This window comes from Sciurus vulgaris (genome assembly GCF_902686455.1).
Source record: "Sciurus vulgaris genome assembly, chromosome: 12".
In the NCBI taxonomy this organism is placed as follows: Eukaryota; Metazoa; Chordata; class Mammalia; order Rodentia; family Sciuridae; genus Sciurus; species Sciurus vulgaris.
In genome coordinates, this window is record NC_136473.1 from 3,258,681 (window position 1) to 3,279,227 (window position 20,547).

Consider the following 20,547-nt stretch of genomic DNA (forward strand, 5'->3'; position numbering starts at 1 on the left):
TGAACACACTGCCACTCTGAAGTCTGGCCTGCCACTCAGCCACATGACTAACTTGCTCACTATCTGTTCCAAAGTCTTCTCAGTAGAGCCAGCCCTCACCGCTGTACATAATATTGCAACTCTCATTGCCATACATTCTCTACCCTCCCTAAATCAGCTCAACTTTTTCCTTATCTCCACACTACTTAACACTTAATTTAGTACATTTATTCTTATTTGTCTGCCAGCAAGCACACCTTAAAATATAAGATCCACAAAGCCAGCAATTTCTACTTATTTACTGATATGTCCTACGTGGTTAGAACAGAGACTAACACATATTAAGCATTATGTGAATATATCCAATATATAATGAATGAATTTTTAAAATGTCCAAAGCCTAGACAGTCATTTCCAAGCAAAATGTCTTAAGTTAAACACTCAACTGATTATCATAAAGCTAAAACGACTACCTGAAAAATGAAAGGGCCATTATTTTTTTTTTTTTTCAATTTCAGGTGTCGATAGGCCTTTATTTTATTGGTGTATTTACATGTGGTGCTGAGTCTCGAACTCAGGGTCCCACACATGCCAGGCAAGTGCTCTACCGCTGAGCCACCGCCCCAGCCCCAAAAGGTCCACTCTTAAGAGTTAATAAAATAAAAATAAAATAACATTTATGGAAAAATTTATATATGAAAGCTCACAGTATTATTCATAATAGGCAAAAAGTAGAAATAATGCATATGTCCATCAAGTAATAGTAGATTAACAAAATGTAATATTACCCACAAATTGGAACATTACTCAGCAATAAAAAAAAGTACTGGCACATGCAAAAAAATGGATAAACCCTGAAAACACTGTGCAAAGTCAAAGAACTCAGATACAAAGGGACACATACTGTATAACTGCACTGACAGAATATGTCCAGAACAGGCAAATCCTTTCAGACAGCAGATCAGTAGTTACCAGAGGAAGAGAAAGAGGAAGAGCAGGGAGTGAAAGATTAATGGGTATTTGGTTTCTATCAAGGAGGATGAAAATGCCCTGGAGTCAAGTAATAGTGATAGACATAGAACCTTGTAAAAATAATAAAATGTGATGAATTGCATAGTTTAAAAAGGAAGAATTTTGCAGTCTCAGAGTTATATCTCAATATTTAAAATTCAAAAACAAACCAGAAACAACTGAGAGGACTGCCTGGCTCAATAATCACTGTTCACTAATAAGGAAAGGCTAAAATTTGGGACTGCCTTCTTGATTTTGCTAAGTTTCAAGAACCCCATCAACCTACCAATCACAGCAAAAAGATTTTAAATGAGGACTCAAGGTTGTGTTTTGTTTGTTTTGTTTTGTTTGGGGGTGTTCATCTGTAAATCGCAGCAAGTAGAACTTTCACATCATATCTAATCCATTCATATCCAATCATCCCCACCTTCAAACATATGCTCAATACTACTTTTCTGACTCAGTTCATCACCATCTCTCAGACCCTAAGAGTCTCGGGACTGATCTCCCTTCTTCCACTCTTACTTCCCTACAATCTATTCTCCACACAGCAGTTACTGTTCTATCGGATCACTTCACTCTTCAGGTCCTTCAAAAGCTAGTGTGGCAGTATATACCTATAATGCCAGCAACCAGGAGGCTGAGGCAGGAGGATAACAAGCTCAAAGTCAACCTGGCCAACTTAGTGAGACCTTGCCCCAAAATAAAAAAAAACAAAAACAAAAAACAATAAAAAGCTGGGGATATAGCTCAACAGTAAAGAGTCCCTGGGTTCAATGGACAGTTTTGCCAAAAAAAAATAAAATAAAAAAATAAAAAAAATTTTTTAATTAAAAATGTAAAAAACAATTTTTTTTAAGTCAACAAAGTCAACTCCTAACTTATATCAGTCCACTTTTCTTCCCTACAACAAAAGGCTGGATAACTTATAAAGAAAAGAGATTTAGTTAGCTCACAATTCCAGAGGCTAAAAGTCCCACACATTGTGCACTGACAATGTGACAACTGGAACATGGGCCACAGGCAGAGGAACTGGGGGAGGGCCCAGTTATTCTCTTTTTATAACCATTCTCTGAAGAGACCTAACTCACTGACCAAAGAGAACTCCTTACCTTAATCCTTCACAAGGGCAGCACCCTCAACTACCTCCTTGCTAAAGAGCCTACCATCTCCTAACATCATCATGCTGGAGACCAAGCTTCTAACACATGAACCCCTGGGTGACACACTCAAGTCATATCCAAACCACAAAAGTGGCACATTTAGATTTTATTTGAAATTCATGCCATGGTCCACGAGGACCCTACCCTTTACTGCCCCAGTGACCCTCTCCAGTCTCACTTCCTACTACTGCAGTCATAATGGCCACCTTCCTGTTTCTTAAATATGCCAAGCTCAAACATGACAAACACATTTCACTTCAGGGCCTTTGCACTTGTTTTTTTCTGCCCAAAATGCTCCTCCAGAAAACTGAAAGGCTCACTATGTCATTTTTTTCATATTATATTTAAATGTCATCTGTTAAAAGAGATCCTCCATTACCACCAAATCTGAAGTAGAACACTCTGTCCTTCTAACCTTATTCTACTTCATCTGTTTTTCTTCACTACACTCATCACTAGGTTTTTCCCCTTAGTATCTGTCTACTCAATAGAAGGAAAACTCCCTGGAGAACTCTTATTTTGTTCACTGCTACATCCTCAATACCCAGAACCATGTGTAGCATAAACAAGGTACATAATCTCTTTGATGGCCGAATTGGCAAAAACACATTCCTCACTGAAGCATGCATTCATCTACTGTAGTTTCTTAAATTAAAATGGGCAAAGAATTACTAATTCACACAGAAAACAAGATTTTACAAAACTACCTACTGACCAAAAGACCACAAATTTATAACATAAAATACCATTGCCATATTAAGGCTCTTAAATCCCTTCAACTATTATAATTAGGTACAAACTATAAAGCTAACATTCACATCAGCTCATCCAAGTCTCCGACTTCAACTACCCGCTATCTGAGTCTTGTATCTTAATTAGTAGGTCTGCCTAAACATGGACCTCCTATACATCTCCTTAAGTACTAAAAACCCTATTCATCTTTACTGCAATGACATGCTTCAAATGACCAAACAATTGTCTAATTCCCTTAGACAGAAACCTTCATCTTCTTCCTACCCCAGAGTGAGTTAATAGATCTTAAATTCTACTTCATAATTTCTCAACTCTCCCCTTTCCTCCACTCCTACTGCATTAATTCAGTCTCTTAATTTACACATCTCTTGGACTTTTCATCGGGAACCACCAGACCTTCCATTCAGATCTCCCCTTTTGATGTACTCACTAACATATCACCAAAGGGATCTCTCTACAATGCAACTCCAACATGTTTGCCCCTTCTTAAAACTTTCAGTGGTTCCATGTAGCTTTTAAGAAAATTTTGAGCCAGGCACAGTGGCACTCACCTGTAATCCCAGCAACTCAGGAGGACAAGTGAGGAAGACCACAAGTTCAAGGTCAGCCCCAGCAACTTTGAGAGATCCTGTCTTAAAAAATAAGGAGGGGCCGGGGATATAGCTCAGTTGGTAGAGTGCTTGCCTAGCATGCACAAGACCCTGAGTTCAACACAGCACCACCAAAAATAAAAAATAAAAAAATAAATAAAGGGCTAGAGATGTAGCTCAGTAGTAGAGCACCCCTGGGTTCAATCCCAGTACCAAAAGAAAAAAAAAAGGAAAAATTTTAGGCTGGGGTGTAACTCAGTGGTAGCCCACTAGCAGTCATAAGACCCTAAAACTCCCCAGAACCACCAAAAAAGGAGAGAGAGAAAGAGAAAGAGAGAGAAAGAGAAAGAGAAAGAAAAGGAGGGAGGGAGGGAAGGTAAAAAGTAAAGAAAATCAGCTGCAATGGCACACACCTGTAAGCCTAGCGTCCTGGGAGTCTGAGGCAGGAAGAACACAAGTTCAAGGCCATTCTCAGCAACTTAAGTAACTTAATAAGGGTCCAAGCAACTGAGTGAGACCCTGTTTCAAAAGGACTAGGGTTGTAGATCAATAGCAAACATTCATGTTAATCACCAGCACCACCAAAAAAAATTCAACTCCTTCACTCTGCCCCATCTCCCATCATTGATCACTGCCCTTCTATTGCCACCCCAAACACATCATACTTTGTTAACAGACAGGGAAAACTATAGATACACCACTTCTGTTTGTTTCTTTATTGTCCAATATGTTGTTTCCCCTCTACCTAAAACACTTTTCTTCTTTGTATGGCAAATGTTTTAACACTCAAGTTACACAACTTCATCAGAAAATTTTCTTGATTTAGACATCATCTGTCCTCCCACAACTTTTACCACAATTACCATATAGTGAGTTTTGCTTTACCGTTTGTGTCTTCTAAGTTGTGAGCTCCTTGAGAGCAAGTCAGACAACTTGTTCATTTTCATTCCACATTGCATGACACATGGAAGAGGTTGTTAAATGAACAATTTATAAAATAGGGGCAAGGTAGAGGAAGTAAGGGAGGGAGGGAGGAAGAAAGGGATGGAGTAACGGGGAAAAAAGAGGAAAGAGGAAGAGAGAACATGTGCACACATATAGGGCATTAATAAAAGGGAGAGATTTCTAATCATTCCACTATGTTTACTGGGTCTAAGCCAGCGTTATTAAAGAGATATTGGAACATACAAAAAATCATTCTACACAGATTCTAAGCGCAACTATCTAAATCACACACCCCCTAAAGATTTTAAGGTATCAAGCCTATGTGGCCCATTTCATTCAAAAATACACTACATTATAAGCAGATGTTAACAATATACATAATATAAAAGCAGGAAAAAAAGCTTGTTAGAAAAAAATTAGAAAACGAATCTGACACAACTCTTAGAATGATTTCCAAAATTTAATAATCTACCATTTCCTTCTAATATGCTATCACTGATGTTGAAAGGTCTACCACGAGTAGGAAAAACAAACCCAACAGAACACCAACATTATGATCTACAGTAAAGCATAAAGTGCTTCAATGTCACAAGTCATATTTCTCAAAAAACACACTGCAAAAATATCACATGAAAGAGTATGCTAGGCAGTACAGGGCTTTATTTAAATAAATGCCTGATAATACTACTGGAAAACTGCTGCTAAAACATTAAAATACTTAGAATGATGTATACATTTTCTTTATTTGGGGACTTTAAGGCAACAAGCAAAGAGTACTCTGAAATATAAACTTAAAAGCCTACTTCAAATCAGAAATTTGGTTAAGAGCCAATAAATGGCATAAATCCTCTACAGCACAATTGTCAGTATAATACAAAAACTGAGAACACACTAACACAAAAGAAAATTTAAGCCCAATATAATCAACACCAAATACATTTCCAATTGCTGTTTTTTGCTATAAAGCAAAATAAAAATCATGAGCAATTTATCTTTTTCCACAGAATTTCTAAGTTTTTAATACTAATGATTACTAGTAAATTCTCCAAGAGAACACTTGCTATACAGTGCTTGGGAAAGTTGGAAATTTGTTTCCATAATCTTTTTCCTTTTGATGTTACTAATTTCTTTAAGAATGGAAATGCTGTGCACTTAAAATTAGTAGTTTTAAAATGATACCAAAACATTTGCATTTGCCTAACAATGTGACACTTTTAAGGCTAAAGTTTCCCATATACTTTCATTCTTTTAAATTGGCAAGTTTAAAAAAGGAAACGAAAGGAAAAAAGAGAAAATTTAAAACTAAAACACATCTGCTTACTATATATCTACAAGCCAAACATTTACAGAGAACCTATGATGTATCAGGCTTTACAATGGGAACTGCAACAGATTGTTTATTTCAAATATTTATTCAGCTTCTGAACTTGTTATCTATTAATCAACCCAAAATTTTCTTAAATTCTCATCCAACACCAATGTGGATACATGGTTTTCCTAATAAATCCACTTTTCACTGCTTTACACAGATTACAGGAATTTTAACTACCATTTGTGACTAACAAAAGGGATTCATTCTGAAATATCAGTGTTTGTTTTTGTTTACATGAATGTAAGACAGGAACTCTGCAGATATAAATGGTTCAAGTCCACAGCACCCCAAATTCAAAAAAGAATCTTAAAGTAATTAAACTAAATTACTTTGCATTAAAATTTTAATTTGGATGCAGTTCTGTAAAAGTAGTCTTTACTCTGAAAAGAAGTGAAATATATTTTAAAAAAAAAAGAACCAGGGGTGGTGGTGCATGACTGTAATCCCAGTTACTGGGGATGCTGAAGCAAGAGAATTGAAAGTTCCAGACCGACCTGGGCAACTAAACCAGACGAAATAAAATAAAAACGAAATAAAATGAAAAGTATTTAAAATAAAAGTAGATGAAGCTTACATTCTAACATACTCTCTGTTGCATACCTCTACTTGTGAACATTCGACCTACCCTTTAAGCTCTTCTGAATTTGTAATGGGTGAAAAAATACTTGTTGGTATCTAAGTTACACCAGTGAAATCTAGACATTCCGAGTATCTAAGGCTCTTCTTCCCAGAGAGTGTGAACGAACAAGACAACATTCATTTACATGTTCTCTAAAATGAAAAGCCCTGTACTTTTACTGCTTTAATTTCTTCCATCAATTAAGCACTTTTTAGACACTATTCAGTTAACAGATTTACTTAGAAGGAACCGGCCATCAGTTCTCCTCCATACAACACAACAGAGCAAATGACAATCTGCAGCCCAACAAATCGATGAAGGGGGGGACCCTAAGTCCCTTGAAATAAAAGAAACAACTGCCCTCTCCGAAGTGTACAAAGATCACCAAAATTCTTAAAATCTTTCCAATAAGATGGGTTTTGTAGTTATCCGAAAGGTTTTCTGCCAAATAGTCACAGCACCGTTCACACAATAAACGAGGTTTTCTTTCACCAGCGTAACGATAGAACCTCTGCACAACCCAGCTCAGCGTCAGGTTGCTTGGCCTGCTTCCCGCAGTTCCCCTGGCGTTGCCTGCACTGGGGCCGGCCGGGCGGGGAAGCGGCCCCGCGCCGCAACTCCGCGGCCATCCCCGCGCGGGCCCCGCACACGCCTCCCGCGCGGCGCCCGAGACCTCGGCCCAGCCGCACAGCCCCGAGCCCACCGGCGCCGGGCGGCTCGCTTACCTTCATGGCGACTCCGGGACCGCGACCCCCGCGACCACACCAGCGTCACCTGCACCTGCGGGGAGACAAAAGGCACGGCTGAGCCGGGCAGCCTGCGCGGCCGCCGCCGGGGCCCACGCCGAGGGCCAGCACGCGCCGCACTTGGCCCCCGCCGCCCGCGGCCGCCCGCACGGCCCGCAGCTCCGCGTCCCCATTGTCGCGACCCGACAGAGCCCCGTCTCCGACGATGACGCCATTTCTGTCAGAAGAAACTCGCAACACGCAAGGGTCCGGCGCGGGCGCCCAAGTCCGCCCCCACGGGCCGGCGGGCCCGAGGGCCGAGCAGGACGGCGTCCCGCCCGAGCGGGGCCCGACCGCAGGGGCCGGGCGCCGCGGCCCGCCGCCCCCGCCCGCCCGGGCCCCCAGCGCCAGGGCCGCCGGGCGCCGAACTGCCGCCGGGCGGGGGTCCCGGGAGGCCGGGGCCACGAACCCCGGCGCGGCGACAGCGCCGCGTCCATCCGCCCTGCTCCGCGGAGGGCCCGGGGACTCCGCTGCGGGGCCGGGAGCGCCCGGAAAATGCCCCTACCTTCCGCGGAGGCGAGGTCCGAGCCGGCGCGTCCAGAGTCGCGCTCCTCCTTCCCCCGACGCGGCAGGCCCGGAGCAGAGATGGGGAAGAAGGGCGGCGGGTCCAGCGGCGGCCGAGGCTGAGGCTCCGGCTCCTCCTCCTCCCGCGGCGGCGACTGGTACCTTTGTTTGGCGGCCGCTCGGGCTCCCTCGCTGGGGGGAGGGGGCCGACGAAAAATCCCTCCCGGACTGGGGGTCCGGGCCCCCGGGCGCGCCGCCCTCCAGAGGACGGCGGCGACGGACCCTCTGCGGCTCCCTCCGGGCAAAGGTCCAGGCGGCGGCCGTGACGGCGGCAAGCTGGGCTCCAGAGACTCCTCAGCTCCGGCGCCCGAGCTCCTCACTCCGGACTCGACTGACGGGCAAACATCGCTTTCCCCCCACCCCAGCCCCCCCTTCCCTCCTTCTCCCCTCCCCTAGGTTCTTTTCCCCTCCCCTACTTCTTTCCCGGATGGCCTCTTAGAGAATCTCGGATTGGTTGAGGTTGGCCAGAGCCCGCCTATACCTTGTTTCTATTGGTCCCCGGCATACAAACAAGGACGCCATTTTCCCACCAGTTCTATGGAAACAGAAAGTTACGCCGCACAGCATCTTGGGAAATGTAGTCCAGTCCCGGGAGCCAATGCGCAAACCATTGCCCTGGGAGAACTGCAAGACCCGCAATACCCCGCGCCTGCGTGAGACGGAAGCGGGAGGGGGAAGAGGGCGGGGCCACCTGGAAACGGGGAGGCGGCAACGACGCCTGCGCAGTGTAAACGGGATGGCGCATTTTCTCGCTACGAGTAATGCGGCGTCGCTGGCGGCTGAGAAGGGCGGAGAGTTTTGTGGTGAAGTAGGAGGAGGGATTTATGAAGGCGCCGGGAGGAGCCTTGGTCGGAACTACGGAGTGGGAAGTTAATGTGAGGCACTGCTTCTCCTGACCGACGGCGTAAAATCGTGAGATCATCGTGGAACCGTGAGCGGCGGCGGTGGCTGGGGGGACCCGGATGGGACAGGGCGGGGGCGGGACCGCGGGAGAAGAAAGGAGAGAGAGAGAGAGAGAGAGAGAGGACCCGGATGCTGACCCGGCGCGCGGGTGACGGCCAGCGCCTGCGGGCGGGAGGAGGAGCTGCCCGAGCGGGCGGAAAGGGGCGTCTCAGTTGGCGCTCCAGGCTCCGAGTTCTCGGCCCGTCTCCGGGCCGCGGGCCTCGACGGTGTTTATACCCGGCTTCCCGGGCCGCGTCCCTCGGAGCGGGAGGGCTGGCGTGCGCCTGGTCGCCGGGCTCTTCGTCGGTCCCGGTTTAGCAAATCTGAAGCCAGACATTCCCTTTAAGAAATGCTTTGCACTAAAGTGCCAGTTCGCAGGCGCGAGCGGGTGCCCCGCTGCCGTCCAGGCCTCGCGTACCAGGTGGGCCTCGCCGCCTGCAAGCCGCGGCGCGGCCCCGGCGGGACGGCGGGCGTGCACTGAGCGCCGGAGTGGGCGTGCTGCGAGGCGACAAGCGAGGTGCGGGCTGCGCGGGGTCTGGCGGAAGGGCTGGCGGGCGTGGCCGGGAAAAGCCGAGGAAGGATCCCCGGGGCCTTGCGTGAGGAGGTGGGCTTCCCCGAGGCGTGCTGTTCCGTGAGCAGTGGACTGTCTCGAGGGTTCTCCACTGGGAGGACCCCGGGGCCCACGGAGGAGGCCCTGCAGCCAGAGTAGGTCACGGTGGAAAGACCGGATTGTTGCACTAATAGTCACTGGGGCACTCTGAGCAAATTTTGGGCAGGTTTTGTTACATTTTATTGGTGCATTGTAATTGTACATAATGGTGAGGTTAGTTACCTATTCATATATGCACATGATATAATTTGGCCAATAACATTCCCCAGTATTGTTCCTTTTTTCTACTGGCCCCCTTGGACAGGAGGATCACAATTTCCAGGACAGGCCTGAGCAATTTAGGCAGTGTCTATACCGGCTGAGGACATAACTTAGTGATAGAGTATCCTGAGTTTAATCCCCAGTATCCTCTTCTCCCCCTCCCCAAAAGAAGGAATCAAGGTAGTGGGTTTTGTGTGTCTTGGCCTACTATTATGTAAACGCAATATTTGTCTGCCTGATATTAAAAGGATGAAAATATTTTTTGAGGATTTTAATCTAAGGTACAGGTAAAGGATTCAGGGACTATGTGATCCCTGAAAAGTTAGATGCAGTTTTTTGTTTTGGTTTGGTTTGGTTTGGTTTTTTTGTTTGTTTGTTTTGTTTTGTTTTGTTTTTTGTTGCTGTGCATATATGCATGGGGTGGAGCTCATTGATATACACACTGCCTGTTTTCTTCTCTTTTTTTTACAATCCATTTTATATTTTAAAAAGCTTCCCAGCCCATGAGGTGGTTTGTACTTGGTGGAAGCATCAAGGCACTTGCAGAGTTGGTGTAATCTGCGTGTTATTACTTTGGCTGTCCTTTCTCACATGCCTTCTGTGTGCCTGACATTGCCTAGATAATGCAGAGGTTTTATTCTTTCCTCCTGTGGGCATCTCCTTCCATAGTGGAAGAATAGGCATATGGTGGAGATTATGGGGTTCACACTTTCTTACCTTTGTGTTGGGTGCCTGCTAAGGCAGGAACATTAGCTGGTTCTCACAGGTTGAGCAGTTGCGGCTCTTCTGTACTCTTCATAGCCTTTAGAAATAGTTTAGTTTTGTGGCACTTTGTCAGTATTTACTCAGGATCTTCAGCTCTGCTTAAGAGCATGAATCAAGGCATCAATGTGTTCACTTACTGAAAATATGTACAGAGAGTCTTGTAGTTTGTGGGTTAAAATTAGACTTTACTCTTCTAAGTTATTTTACATTTTTAAATTGAATACTAGTAAGCAGTAATAGAATTGCCTTATCTGTGAGGTTGTGGATGATGAGATCATAGTCTCAGATGACTGGATTACAAAAGAATGGACTTCCTATTTAACTTTATGAAATTACTAGAGCAGGTTTAGAAATCAAGGAATGTACCCTCAGCATTATAGTAAATAAAAACATGAGCACATCCCCCTTGGTTCTGTTGCCATGTGATATGATGGAAACTACCCATCTTCAGATCCCCTAACATTTCCTCAAGCAGCTGCTTAAGAATTGTACATGATGCATATTAAAAATGTAGATTCCTAGTCCCCTTCTCAGACCTCTGACTAGGCAGAATAACACAAAGTATACCTTACTTCAAAATATGACACTCACCCAAGTGAATATATCTTGTGCTTTATTCTAGCATACTACGAGAACTCTAAAATACCTTCCAGTTCCAAAATTCTGTGATGTGCAATGCTTTCAACAGCACTAATCTTGAACTATCATACCATATTAGGTTTATTCTTATGTTTGTGTATATTCAATAAAACCAAAAATATTGACCAGGAGAAGACTTGTGATCCTAGAGACCAAATCATAGTCCCAAAAAGCATAAGAAAGAGGACAAAATGATAAACTCCTAAAATGCCCTAAACATCTTAGAGAGATCCTGTCTCAGAATGATAAATAAAAAGTGCTGGGCATGCTAGGGTGCCAGTGGTGGTCTATAATCCCAGGGGCTTGAGAGGCTGAGACAGGAGGATCAAGAGTTTGAAGTCAGCCTCAGCAAAAGCGAGGTGTTAAGCAACTCAGTGAGACCCTGTCTCTAAATAAAATACAAAATAGGACTGGGGATGTGGCTCAGTGGTTGAGTGCTCGAGTTCAATCCCTGGTACCCAAAAAGAAAGAAAGAAAAAAGAGATATTGACATAAGCCAGGTGCAGTGGCGCATGCATATATTTCCAGTGGCTTGGTAGGCTAAGGAAGAAGGACCACAAGTTCAAGCTAGACTCAGCAACTTATTGAGACCTTGTCTCAAAATAAAATACAAAAAGAACAGGGAATATAGCTCAGTGGTTAAGCACCCCTGTTTTCAATGCCCAGTACCAAGAGAAAAATATTAAAGTAAATGCAAAATTCCAAATAATAAAACTTTACAGGGGAATGTTTCTAATACACATAATTACATTCAAGTTAATGCATATCTTAAAACAGATTCTCTGAAGCGAATTGGTTTTAGAGAAAATGTGAGCACTTCTCTTTAAATTATAAATATATAAAAGAGCCATCTTGGGACTGGAGGTGTAAAACCCAGCCAGCTGTCCCCAGTGGTGTGTGGCTGTGATCCTAGCTACTCAGGATGGTGAGGCAGGAAGGCCTCAAGACCACCCCAGCAATTTATTGAGTCACTCTCTCAAAAAGGACTGAGAATGTAGCTCAGTGGTAGAGTGCCCTATGTTCTGGCACCAGTACCAAAACAAAACAATATGGAAAAAGCCGTCTTAATGTTCATAGAAGGAATATGCTCACTGATTTACATAACCAATTAAATATGAAAATATCTAATTATGTGATTTGTTTTACATGTATTTGATTTCAATCATTCTACCTTTTTTGATTGATGAAACTAGGCAAGGCATAATATGTTACATATCTAAAAAACTACTTAAAATTAGCGGAACACTTTGACCAGTGTAATAATTACAATGAAAAATTGTCTTTTTTAAAAAATGAGATGTAATTTATATACCAAATACCAACCATTTAAAGTATACAGTTCAACCAGGGTCTGGTAGTATCCACCTATAGTCCCACCTATGTGGGAAACTAATACATGAGGGTTGCTTGAGCCCACAGGTTCAAGAAAAACCTGGGCAGCATAGTGAGATGCCATCTCACAAACAAGAAGGGTAGACAGTTCCGTGGGTGTTAGTGTACTCACGATACTCAATTGATACTCAACCATCCCTACAATCTTAATTTTTTTGTTTTTTGTTTTTTGTGCCAGGGATTGAAGCCAGGAGCACTTAACCACTGAGCCATATCCCCAGCCCTTTTTATTTTTTATTTAAAGACAGGGTCTTGCCAAATCCTTAGCGCTAAGTTGCTGAAGCCAGCTTTGAACTTGTAGTATTCCTGCCTCAGCCTCCCTCGCCACTAGGATTACAGGCATGTACCACCTCACCCAACCTCACAATCTAATTTTACATTTTGATGCTTCAAAAAAAAAAAAAAAAAATTACTCATTAGCAGTTAGTCCTTGTTCTTCCTGTGCCAGCAACCACTAATCTACTTTCCGTCTAGACGAATTCAGAACATTCATGTAAATGGAATTATATAATATGTGGTCTTTAGTGACTGGTTTCTTTAATGTAATATGTTTTTAATATTTTTGTACATGTAAAAAATTTTAAACCACACTGATGTTTTGCTTTTCCCAAAACACCTTGAGATACAAATTTCTCAGCAGTTTGACATAATTTGATTCATAAGCTCTCATTTCTGTTTTTTTTTCACAGTTCAGCCTTGAAATTTAAAAACAATGGAGAAGACTCAAGAAACTGTCCAAAGAATTCTTCTAGAACCCTACAAGTACTTACTTCAGTTACCAGGTAACAGTTCAGTTACAGTCTATATAAGATAGTTATCAGGCAATAGTGGTCATTCAAATGTTAGGAAACAGAAACGGTTAGCTTTATCAGCTCTTGAGATTTTCTGCTGAAAGTGATACTTTAACGATAATCCCTGTAACTCAGGAGACTGAGGCAGGAGGATCACGACTTCGAGGTCAGCCTGGTCAATTTAGAGATAACCCTACCTCAAAATAAAAGTTAAAAGATGACTCAGGGCATAGCTCAGTGGTAAAGTACCCCTGAGTTCAGGCCCCAATACTTCAAAGAAAAAAGAAAGATACATTAGAGAAAGTTTATAAATACAACTTTATAATTATTCACTCCTAAAAGGCAATTTAAAAAATATATGATATACTTAAAAAAAATAAAAATACTTAAAACATTTTGATACCTCACTGGGTGTTTGTGTGTGTGTGTGTGTGTGTGTGTGTGTGTGTGTGTGTGTGTGTGTGTTGCTGGGGATTGAACCCAGGGCTTTGTGCATACAAGGCAAGCACTTTACCAACTGAGCTATATCCCCAGATTACCACCCAGATTACCTAGGCCTTGGCCTAGGACTTGAGATCTTCCTGCCTCACCCTCCCAAGTAACTGAGATATCAGGACTGTGCCTCCAAACCTAGCTTCCCCACTATTTAGATGTTAGGGGAAGTTATCTCTGATTTGTATATCAACAGAAAATTTAATTTATACTCCATGTTAAAGTATTACCCTCCATGTTCATGTCTCCCACTATACACCCATGGCATTTCTTACACTATTAGTTCTTACACTATTAGTTCCAAATAATAATGTACCTAAGTCACTTTATCTGGAAACCTAGCTGTATTATTTTTACGTAAGGGAGTATCACCTGAACACAGCTTCCTAACTTAACAACTGCCTTATTTTGTTACGTATGTTTGTTTTGTTGTTTTGTTTATTTTTGGGTACCAGGGATTAAATTCGGGGCACTTAACCACCAAACCGCATCCCCAGCCCTTTTTTTTAATGTGGTATTGAGGATCGAACCCAGTGCCTCACACATGCCAGGCAACCACTCTAACCACTGTGCTACAACACAGACCATTCCTAGCCTTTTTTTTGCGGTGCTGGGGATTGAACCCAGAGCTTTGTACTTGTGAGGCAAGCACTCTACCAACAGCTATATCAGCAGCCCCATCCCTAGCCCTTTTTATATTTTATTTTGAGACAGGGTCTTACCTAAGAGACCCTAACCAAGACCCTGTCTCAAAAAATAAAAAGGGCTGGGGATGTGGCTCCATGGTTAAGTGTCCCTGGGTTAAATCCCCAGTACAAATTTTTTTATTTTTTTTTTTAAATCTGGGCCTGTTGGCATTCAGCTGTAATAACATTGACTTGAGAGGCTGAAGCAAGAGGATCACAAATGTAGGACACCTTCAGCAACATAGCAAGACTGGTTTAAAATAAAGGGCTGGGAACGTAGCTCATTGATAAAGCACGTCTGGGACCAATCTCCAGTAATAAACAAATAAAAAAGTATTTGGGGGAACTAAAGAATGTAACTCAATGGTAGAGCACTAGCCTAGCATGCATGAGGCCCTGGATTCAATACTCAGCATTATTTTAAAAATTTGTTTTTGTTTTGTTTGTTTTTTTCATTTACAACAGGGTACAATGACATATGCCTATAGTTTTAGGTACTTGGGAGGCCATAACTGAAGGATTCCTTAAGCCCTGGAGTTTGGTGCCAACCCAGACAATATAGTTGAAACCCTATCTCTTTTAAAAAAAAATTTTTTTAATTTAATTATAAATGAGTTACTTGGAAATTGGCATGCTCTTTCTCATAAAATAATATAAGAAGTGCTAGGCACAGTGGCATACTCCTGAAGTTCAAGGCCAACTTCAGCAACTTAGCAAGACCTTGTCTTAAATTGGAAAGGGTCTAAGAGTGTACCTCAGTGGTAGATCACCTCTTACTTCCATCCCCAGTACCGCATATGAAAATAAAAGGCAATTTATTTGACAACCATAATAGCCTGTTTATTCCATAGTGTAGCTAAACTATAATGATGTTCTCAGTTATAGTAGACTTTTTTTTTCCTATTCTAAAGTGCATGCCTTTCTTTATGACCATACCACAATGGTAATATAATATATGCTTTTCTATTCTTCCTGAGTCTGAGTGGGATAAATATGGTTCTCAGAAGCCAAAAGAGAGCCCAATATGTTGATACACACCTGAAATCCTAGCAACTCAGGAGGCTGTGGCAGAATCACTTGCAGTATGAAGGCCAGCCTGGACAACTTAGTAAGACTCTATCTCAAAATAAAAAAGGACTGGTGGTACAGCTCAGTGACAGAGCACTCCTGGGTTAGGGTTAGCAATCCCTAGTACCACCAAAAGAAAAAAAAAGGAGGAGGAGGAAAAGAAAAAGGTGGGGGGCGGGGGGAGAAGAGCCTAAGAGCTTTAGAACCTGTATCAAAAAAAAAAAAAGAAGAAGAAGAATGCTAGCTCCTTAGCTACACTTAGGAAACCATCATAATTAGTATTATTTGTGTTCTGGCACACCCTAATAGAAACTTGCCTGCTAATGGTAATTCTTCAGAAAAATGAAAGAAAGTCAGAAATGTTTAAGAAAAACTCAACCAGGTGTGGGGTGCGCACCTGTAATCCCAGTGACTTAAGAGGCTGAAGCAGAAGTATTACAAGTTTCAGGCCAGTCTCTGTAACTCTGTGAGACCCTGTTTCAAAAAAATAAAAAAGGGCTTTGAATGTAGCACTAAATGTAGCTGGGAATGTAGTCCCTGGGTTCTATGCCCAGTGCCAAAGGAGAGAGAGAAAGAAAAAGCCAGGAAACCAGGCACAGTGGCTCATGCAGCTCAGGAGGCTGAGCAGGAGGATCGCTAGTTCAAAGCCACCCTTAGCAACCTAGTGAGGCCCTAAGCAACTCAGCAAGACCCTGTCTCTAAATAAAATATAAAAAAGGGTTGGGGATGTGACTCAGTAGTTAAGTGCACACCTACGTTCAGTCCCTGGTACCAAAAAAAAAAAAAAAAAAAAAAACAACCACACCTTGGTCAGATAACCTCAAAAGATTTTCTGAAACAAATAGAATACAGTATTACATATAGCACTCTAGGGTTTTTTGCTGCTGTTATTAGTTTTAATATGGAGAGCTTCAGAGTTAACTAAAACTACTAAAAAGTGGGCTGATCGTTAGTGCTGCTATGAAGTTGCTCTTGCTACTCAAAGACTGTAACAGTGATGACAAAAATATCAGGATTTTCTGAAATCAGTGGATGAGCTCAACTTCTGTTTGTCCTAGTGTAGGTCTCCACACTTTGCAGTGGGAAGTAGAGGGTGAGGTCGGGAGTCGGGCCAGAGGGCCTGCAGAAAAGAAATCAGTAATGTTAAGTACTAAAAGACACAACAGCGGTGTTTGCTTTAATTTTGAGGGATCTCTGTGGTTAGCATCAATGTTAGAAATAATTTGGGTGGATAAAGAAACGGTGGCATATGTATACAATGGAATATTACTCTGCCATGAAGAATGATAAAATTATGGCATTTGCAGGCAAATGGATGAAATTGGAGGATATCATGCTAAGTGAGATAAGCCAATCTCAAAAAAACTAAAGGACGAATGATCTCGCTGATAAGCAGATGAGGACATATAAGGGGGGATAGGAGGGGTTAGCATTAGGGTTAGGGTTAGGGATAAGGAGGGTGGTAAGAATGGAGGAAGGAAGGACTGTATAGAGGGAAAAGAGGGGGGGGAGGGGTGGGGGGGAGGGGAAAAAATAATAGAATGAATTAAACAAGATTGCCCTATGTAAATTTATGATTTTTAATAAAAATAAATGCAAAAAAAAAAAAAAAAAAGAAATAATTTTGGGACTTTAAAGTATGAGGCCAAACCCTAGAACCTGATCACAGGGGGAAAAATATGAAACTTCAGGGTGTAGCTCAGTGGTAGAGGGTGTGCTTAACAGGCATGAAGCAGGTCGTGGGTTCAAAAGCTAGCACCCCCAAAAAGAAAGACAGACCTCATTACTTGAAAATCTGCCCTTGTTATACTGTTTTTTGGTTGGTGGTGGGAGTTTTGTTTCTGTTTTTGTTTTTTGATGCCATGTATCAAAGTTATCAAACCCAGGGCACTTAACCATAGGGTCACATCCCCAAACCTTTTTATTTTTTATTTTTTATTTTGAGATGGGGTCTCACTAAGTTGTCCAGGCTGGCCTCAAACTTGTGATCCTCCTGCCTCAGCCTCCAGAGTTACTGGGATTACAGATGTGCACCATCACACCCAGCCATATACATAGAAGTGAAATGAAATTGTGACTCCAGGTTAATTCTGTTTTTCATCTTCAAACCTTACTTTTTTAAAGAAATCACTTTAAAATGTGACAACTTTGCATAGTTGTACATTGTAAGTATGGCCTAGACTGACTATTTAAACTGGGAAGTAGATGAGAAGCATGAACTTTGATACAGTGGCCACTCGTAGACCATGTGCACCTTACAGGTGAGTAGACCAAACATGCTGCTTCTAGAACTCTTAAGAGATTCCTTCTTTTCTAGACTTCTCACAGGAAGTGAAACTTTGTCCCTTTTGGATATGTGATGTGAGTCATATATTCATTTGTTTGGGTGATTAGTGCAGAGAAAACACAAATGGGACTTAGAAAACACTGGGGCTGGGGGTGTAGTGGTAGAGTGCCTGTCAGGCTCAAGACCCTGGCACCGTAAAATGAGAAAGAATGGTATAACTTGATTTTTTATGTAACCATTTTCATCCCGAAACCTAATCTGAAATTAGGATAATACTGTACATTTAACAAGGAAGACCATAGAATATTTTTACTAAATGAACTGATGATGATTTTTATCTACCATTCCTTTATATTTGGGTTAAAATGACTCCTAGTGGTAACAACTACCTAAAGGCATTTCTTGAGCTTTCCATGTTGAAAAAGAAAATAGTAATACTGAAAAACTAATGGTTCTAGTAAAAAACAAATTTTGACTAAATTTGGTATGTTAAAAGTTAACACTTCGGGGTATCACAATCTCATTTCTGATGATAAAGAAGCAGAGCTGGGGAGTCTACAAAACCTTGAAGGACTGATAGATAATTTTCTGAGGTAATTAGATAACAAAGTACATTTCACTAAAAATACCCAGGATCTGTAAAGTAGATACTGCTAATTAAGTTTTCCTAAATAAGCTGACTTCCTTTTTGGGAAAAATAATAATTAAGTTAGACCTTATTTCCTACAAATGCTCATTTCATTCAAAAGCTGTTGATGCAAGTTAAAAATTAAAGCATACTGAAGTGCCATAGATTCTGTCTTGTTTGCTCTAGTTCTGAAAGGTTATGCACTTTAGGATATTGATTTCAGAGGGATTCCACTGTTTAGCAGTGGAATATAATCTCTGCAGAAGGTAATGGGTCAATGGGGGTGCGTTTGCCAAAAACCTACTAAGTTTGGAAGGAAGTTTCTGTTTTGTATAAGTAAATGGTTGTTGCTTTATTGTCATATTTTATTTTTTAATTGCAGGTAAACAAGTGAGAACCAAACTTTCACAGGCATTTAATCATTGGCTGAAAGTTCCAGAAGACAAATTACAGGTATTTAGGCAATTCTAATCTCATTCTCCATCTCCCCAAATTAATAACTGTCTCATAAAATTACTTCTCTTTATTCAGTTTGATGCTCATACACTATTGTCTTATGTTGAGGTTGCTAATTGTTCATTATGAAATTTAAGACACCCGAGATTACCTTAATCCATTACTGTCACTGAGTATAAACTGTTTTGAATAGTTTAAATAATGTAAAATAATTTTCTTCTTTTTTTCTTAGATTATCATTGAAGTGACAGAAATGTTGCATAACGCCAGTTTACTCATCGATGATATTGAAGACAACTCAAAACTCCGACGTGGCTTTCCAGTGGCACACAGCATCTATGGAATTCCATCTGTCATCAATTCTGCCAATTATGTATATTTCCTTGGCTTAGAGAAAGTCTTAACTCTCGAACATCCAGACGCAGTGAATCTTTTCACCCGCCAGCTCTTGGAACTCCATCAGGGACAAGGCCTGGATATTTACTGGAGGGATAATTACACTTGTCCTACTGAAGAAGAATACAAAGCGATGGTGCTACAAAAGACAGGTGGACTGTTTGGATTAGCAGTAGGTCTCATGCAGTTGTTCTCTGACTACAAAGAAGATTTAAAGCCATTACTTAATACACTTGGTCTCTTTTTTCAAATTAGAGATGATTATGCTAATCTGCACTCCAAAGAATATAGTGAAAACAAAAGTTTTTGTGAAGATCTAACAGAGGGAAAATTCTCATTCCCTACTATTCATGCTATTTGGTCAAGGCCTGAAAGCACTCAGGTGCAAAACATCTTGCGCCAACGAACAGAAAACATAGATATTAAAAAATATTGTGTACATTATCTTGAGGATGTAGGTTCTTTTGAATACACTCGGAATACTCTTAAAGAGCTTGAATCTAAAGCCTATAAACAAATTGAGGCACGTGGTGGGAACCCTGAGCTAGTGGCTCTAATAAAGCACTTAAGTAAGATGTTCAAAGAAGAAAATGAATAATATTAAGCCATTCTTGATTGGGCTAGATAGCTTCTTTTAGTTAATTTGCTTTTCTTTTAGCCTGTCACCTTATCACAAATTTGGACCAAGCTTTAGTCTTCAAAAACTGAGTACATAGGGATGGTCTGAGTGGAACTGTTTTAATGTAGAAATCCCTCCATATATGTAATACAAAGCTGAAAGAATGGAAAAGAATCACATTTAAATAGGTCTAATTTGAATGTCAGAAGTTGTGGCAGGACATTGTGACCAGTCTGCCATACTACCATAAATGTTCTATTGATTATGTCAATAAAAAGGACTAGCTTCTAGGAGTTTTTATCTAAATACTTACTAAGCATACTACATTAGCAGTTCCCAGTTCATCTACCACACTTCCAAACTGATGACTACTTAAGACCGATTTCTTTTAACTAGCTGACCCAAAGACCACAAATTCCTCTTTTCTTCTGCTGAATATATCTCACTATTGTCTGGAAGTCCCCTTTCTAAAGTATTCTATGAAAAGACTGAACAAGCAAAAAACAGTAAATACTGTGTTCTCTCTCCTACTCTCCTCCTTTTTTCCTTTCTCTGCAACCCACATTTCTTTTTTGTTTGTTGGTTCAGACTCAGGGCCTCAAACATGCTAGGCAAGTGCTCTATCACTAAGCTACATCCCCAGCCCCATAAGTTTGTGCTAATCCAAATTCTTTTTTTTTCCCTTTGTAACATTTTTGTGCCACAATACGATTAATATCTAGGTACAGAATTGT

At 41.6% G+C, this 20,547-nt stretch overlaps 2 protein-coding genes across 5 annotated transcripts in view; one reads left to right on the forward strand and one right to left on the reverse strand.

The window, feature by feature from the left end:
* The window catches only part of ARID4B (AT-rich interaction domain 4B), a 139,221-nt gene extending 131,085 nt beyond the window's left edge, over window positions 1-8,136 (reverse strand). The window contains exons 1-2 of one of the 2 annotated variants that reach the window (XM_079106851.1): window positions 7,723-8,136; window positions 7,158-7,212 (exon numbers count right to left, since the gene is read on the reverse strand). In XM_079106851.1, the coding sequence (XP_078962977.1) occupies window positions 7,158-7,163 (6 nt within the window). In that variant the 5' untranslated portion in view covers window positions 7,164-7,212; window positions 7,723-8,136. The remainder of the gene's footprint in view (window positions 1-7,157; window positions 7,213-7,722) is intronic. The other variant, XM_079106852.1, reaches the window with a different exon arrangement.
* Window positions 8,137-8,498: 362 nt separating this feature from the next.
* On the forward strand, window positions 8,499-20,338 carry GGPS1 (geranylgeranyl diphosphate synthase 1). 3 transcript variants are annotated; one of them, XM_079106865.1, is made up of 4 exons: window positions 8,499-8,712; window positions 13,080-13,172; window positions 18,725-18,795; window positions 19,031-20,338. In XM_079106865.1, exons 2-4 carry the CDS (start codon window positions 13,103-13,105, stop codon window positions 19,790-19,792), a joined length of 903 nt encoding a protein of 300 aa, XP_078962991.1. In that variant the 5' UTR covers window positions 8,499-8,712; window positions 13,080-13,102; the 3' UTR covers window positions 19,793-20,338. The 3 variants fall into 3 exon arrangements, with proteins under 3 accessions (XP_078962991.1, XP_078962993.1, XP_078962992.1); XM_079106867.1 differs by having other exon boundaries at window positions 8,499-8,693; XM_079106866.1 differs by lacking the exon at window positions 8,499-8,712 and adding an exon at window positions 8,786-9,240.
* The last annotated feature ends 209 nt before the right edge of the window (window positions 20,339-20,547 follow it).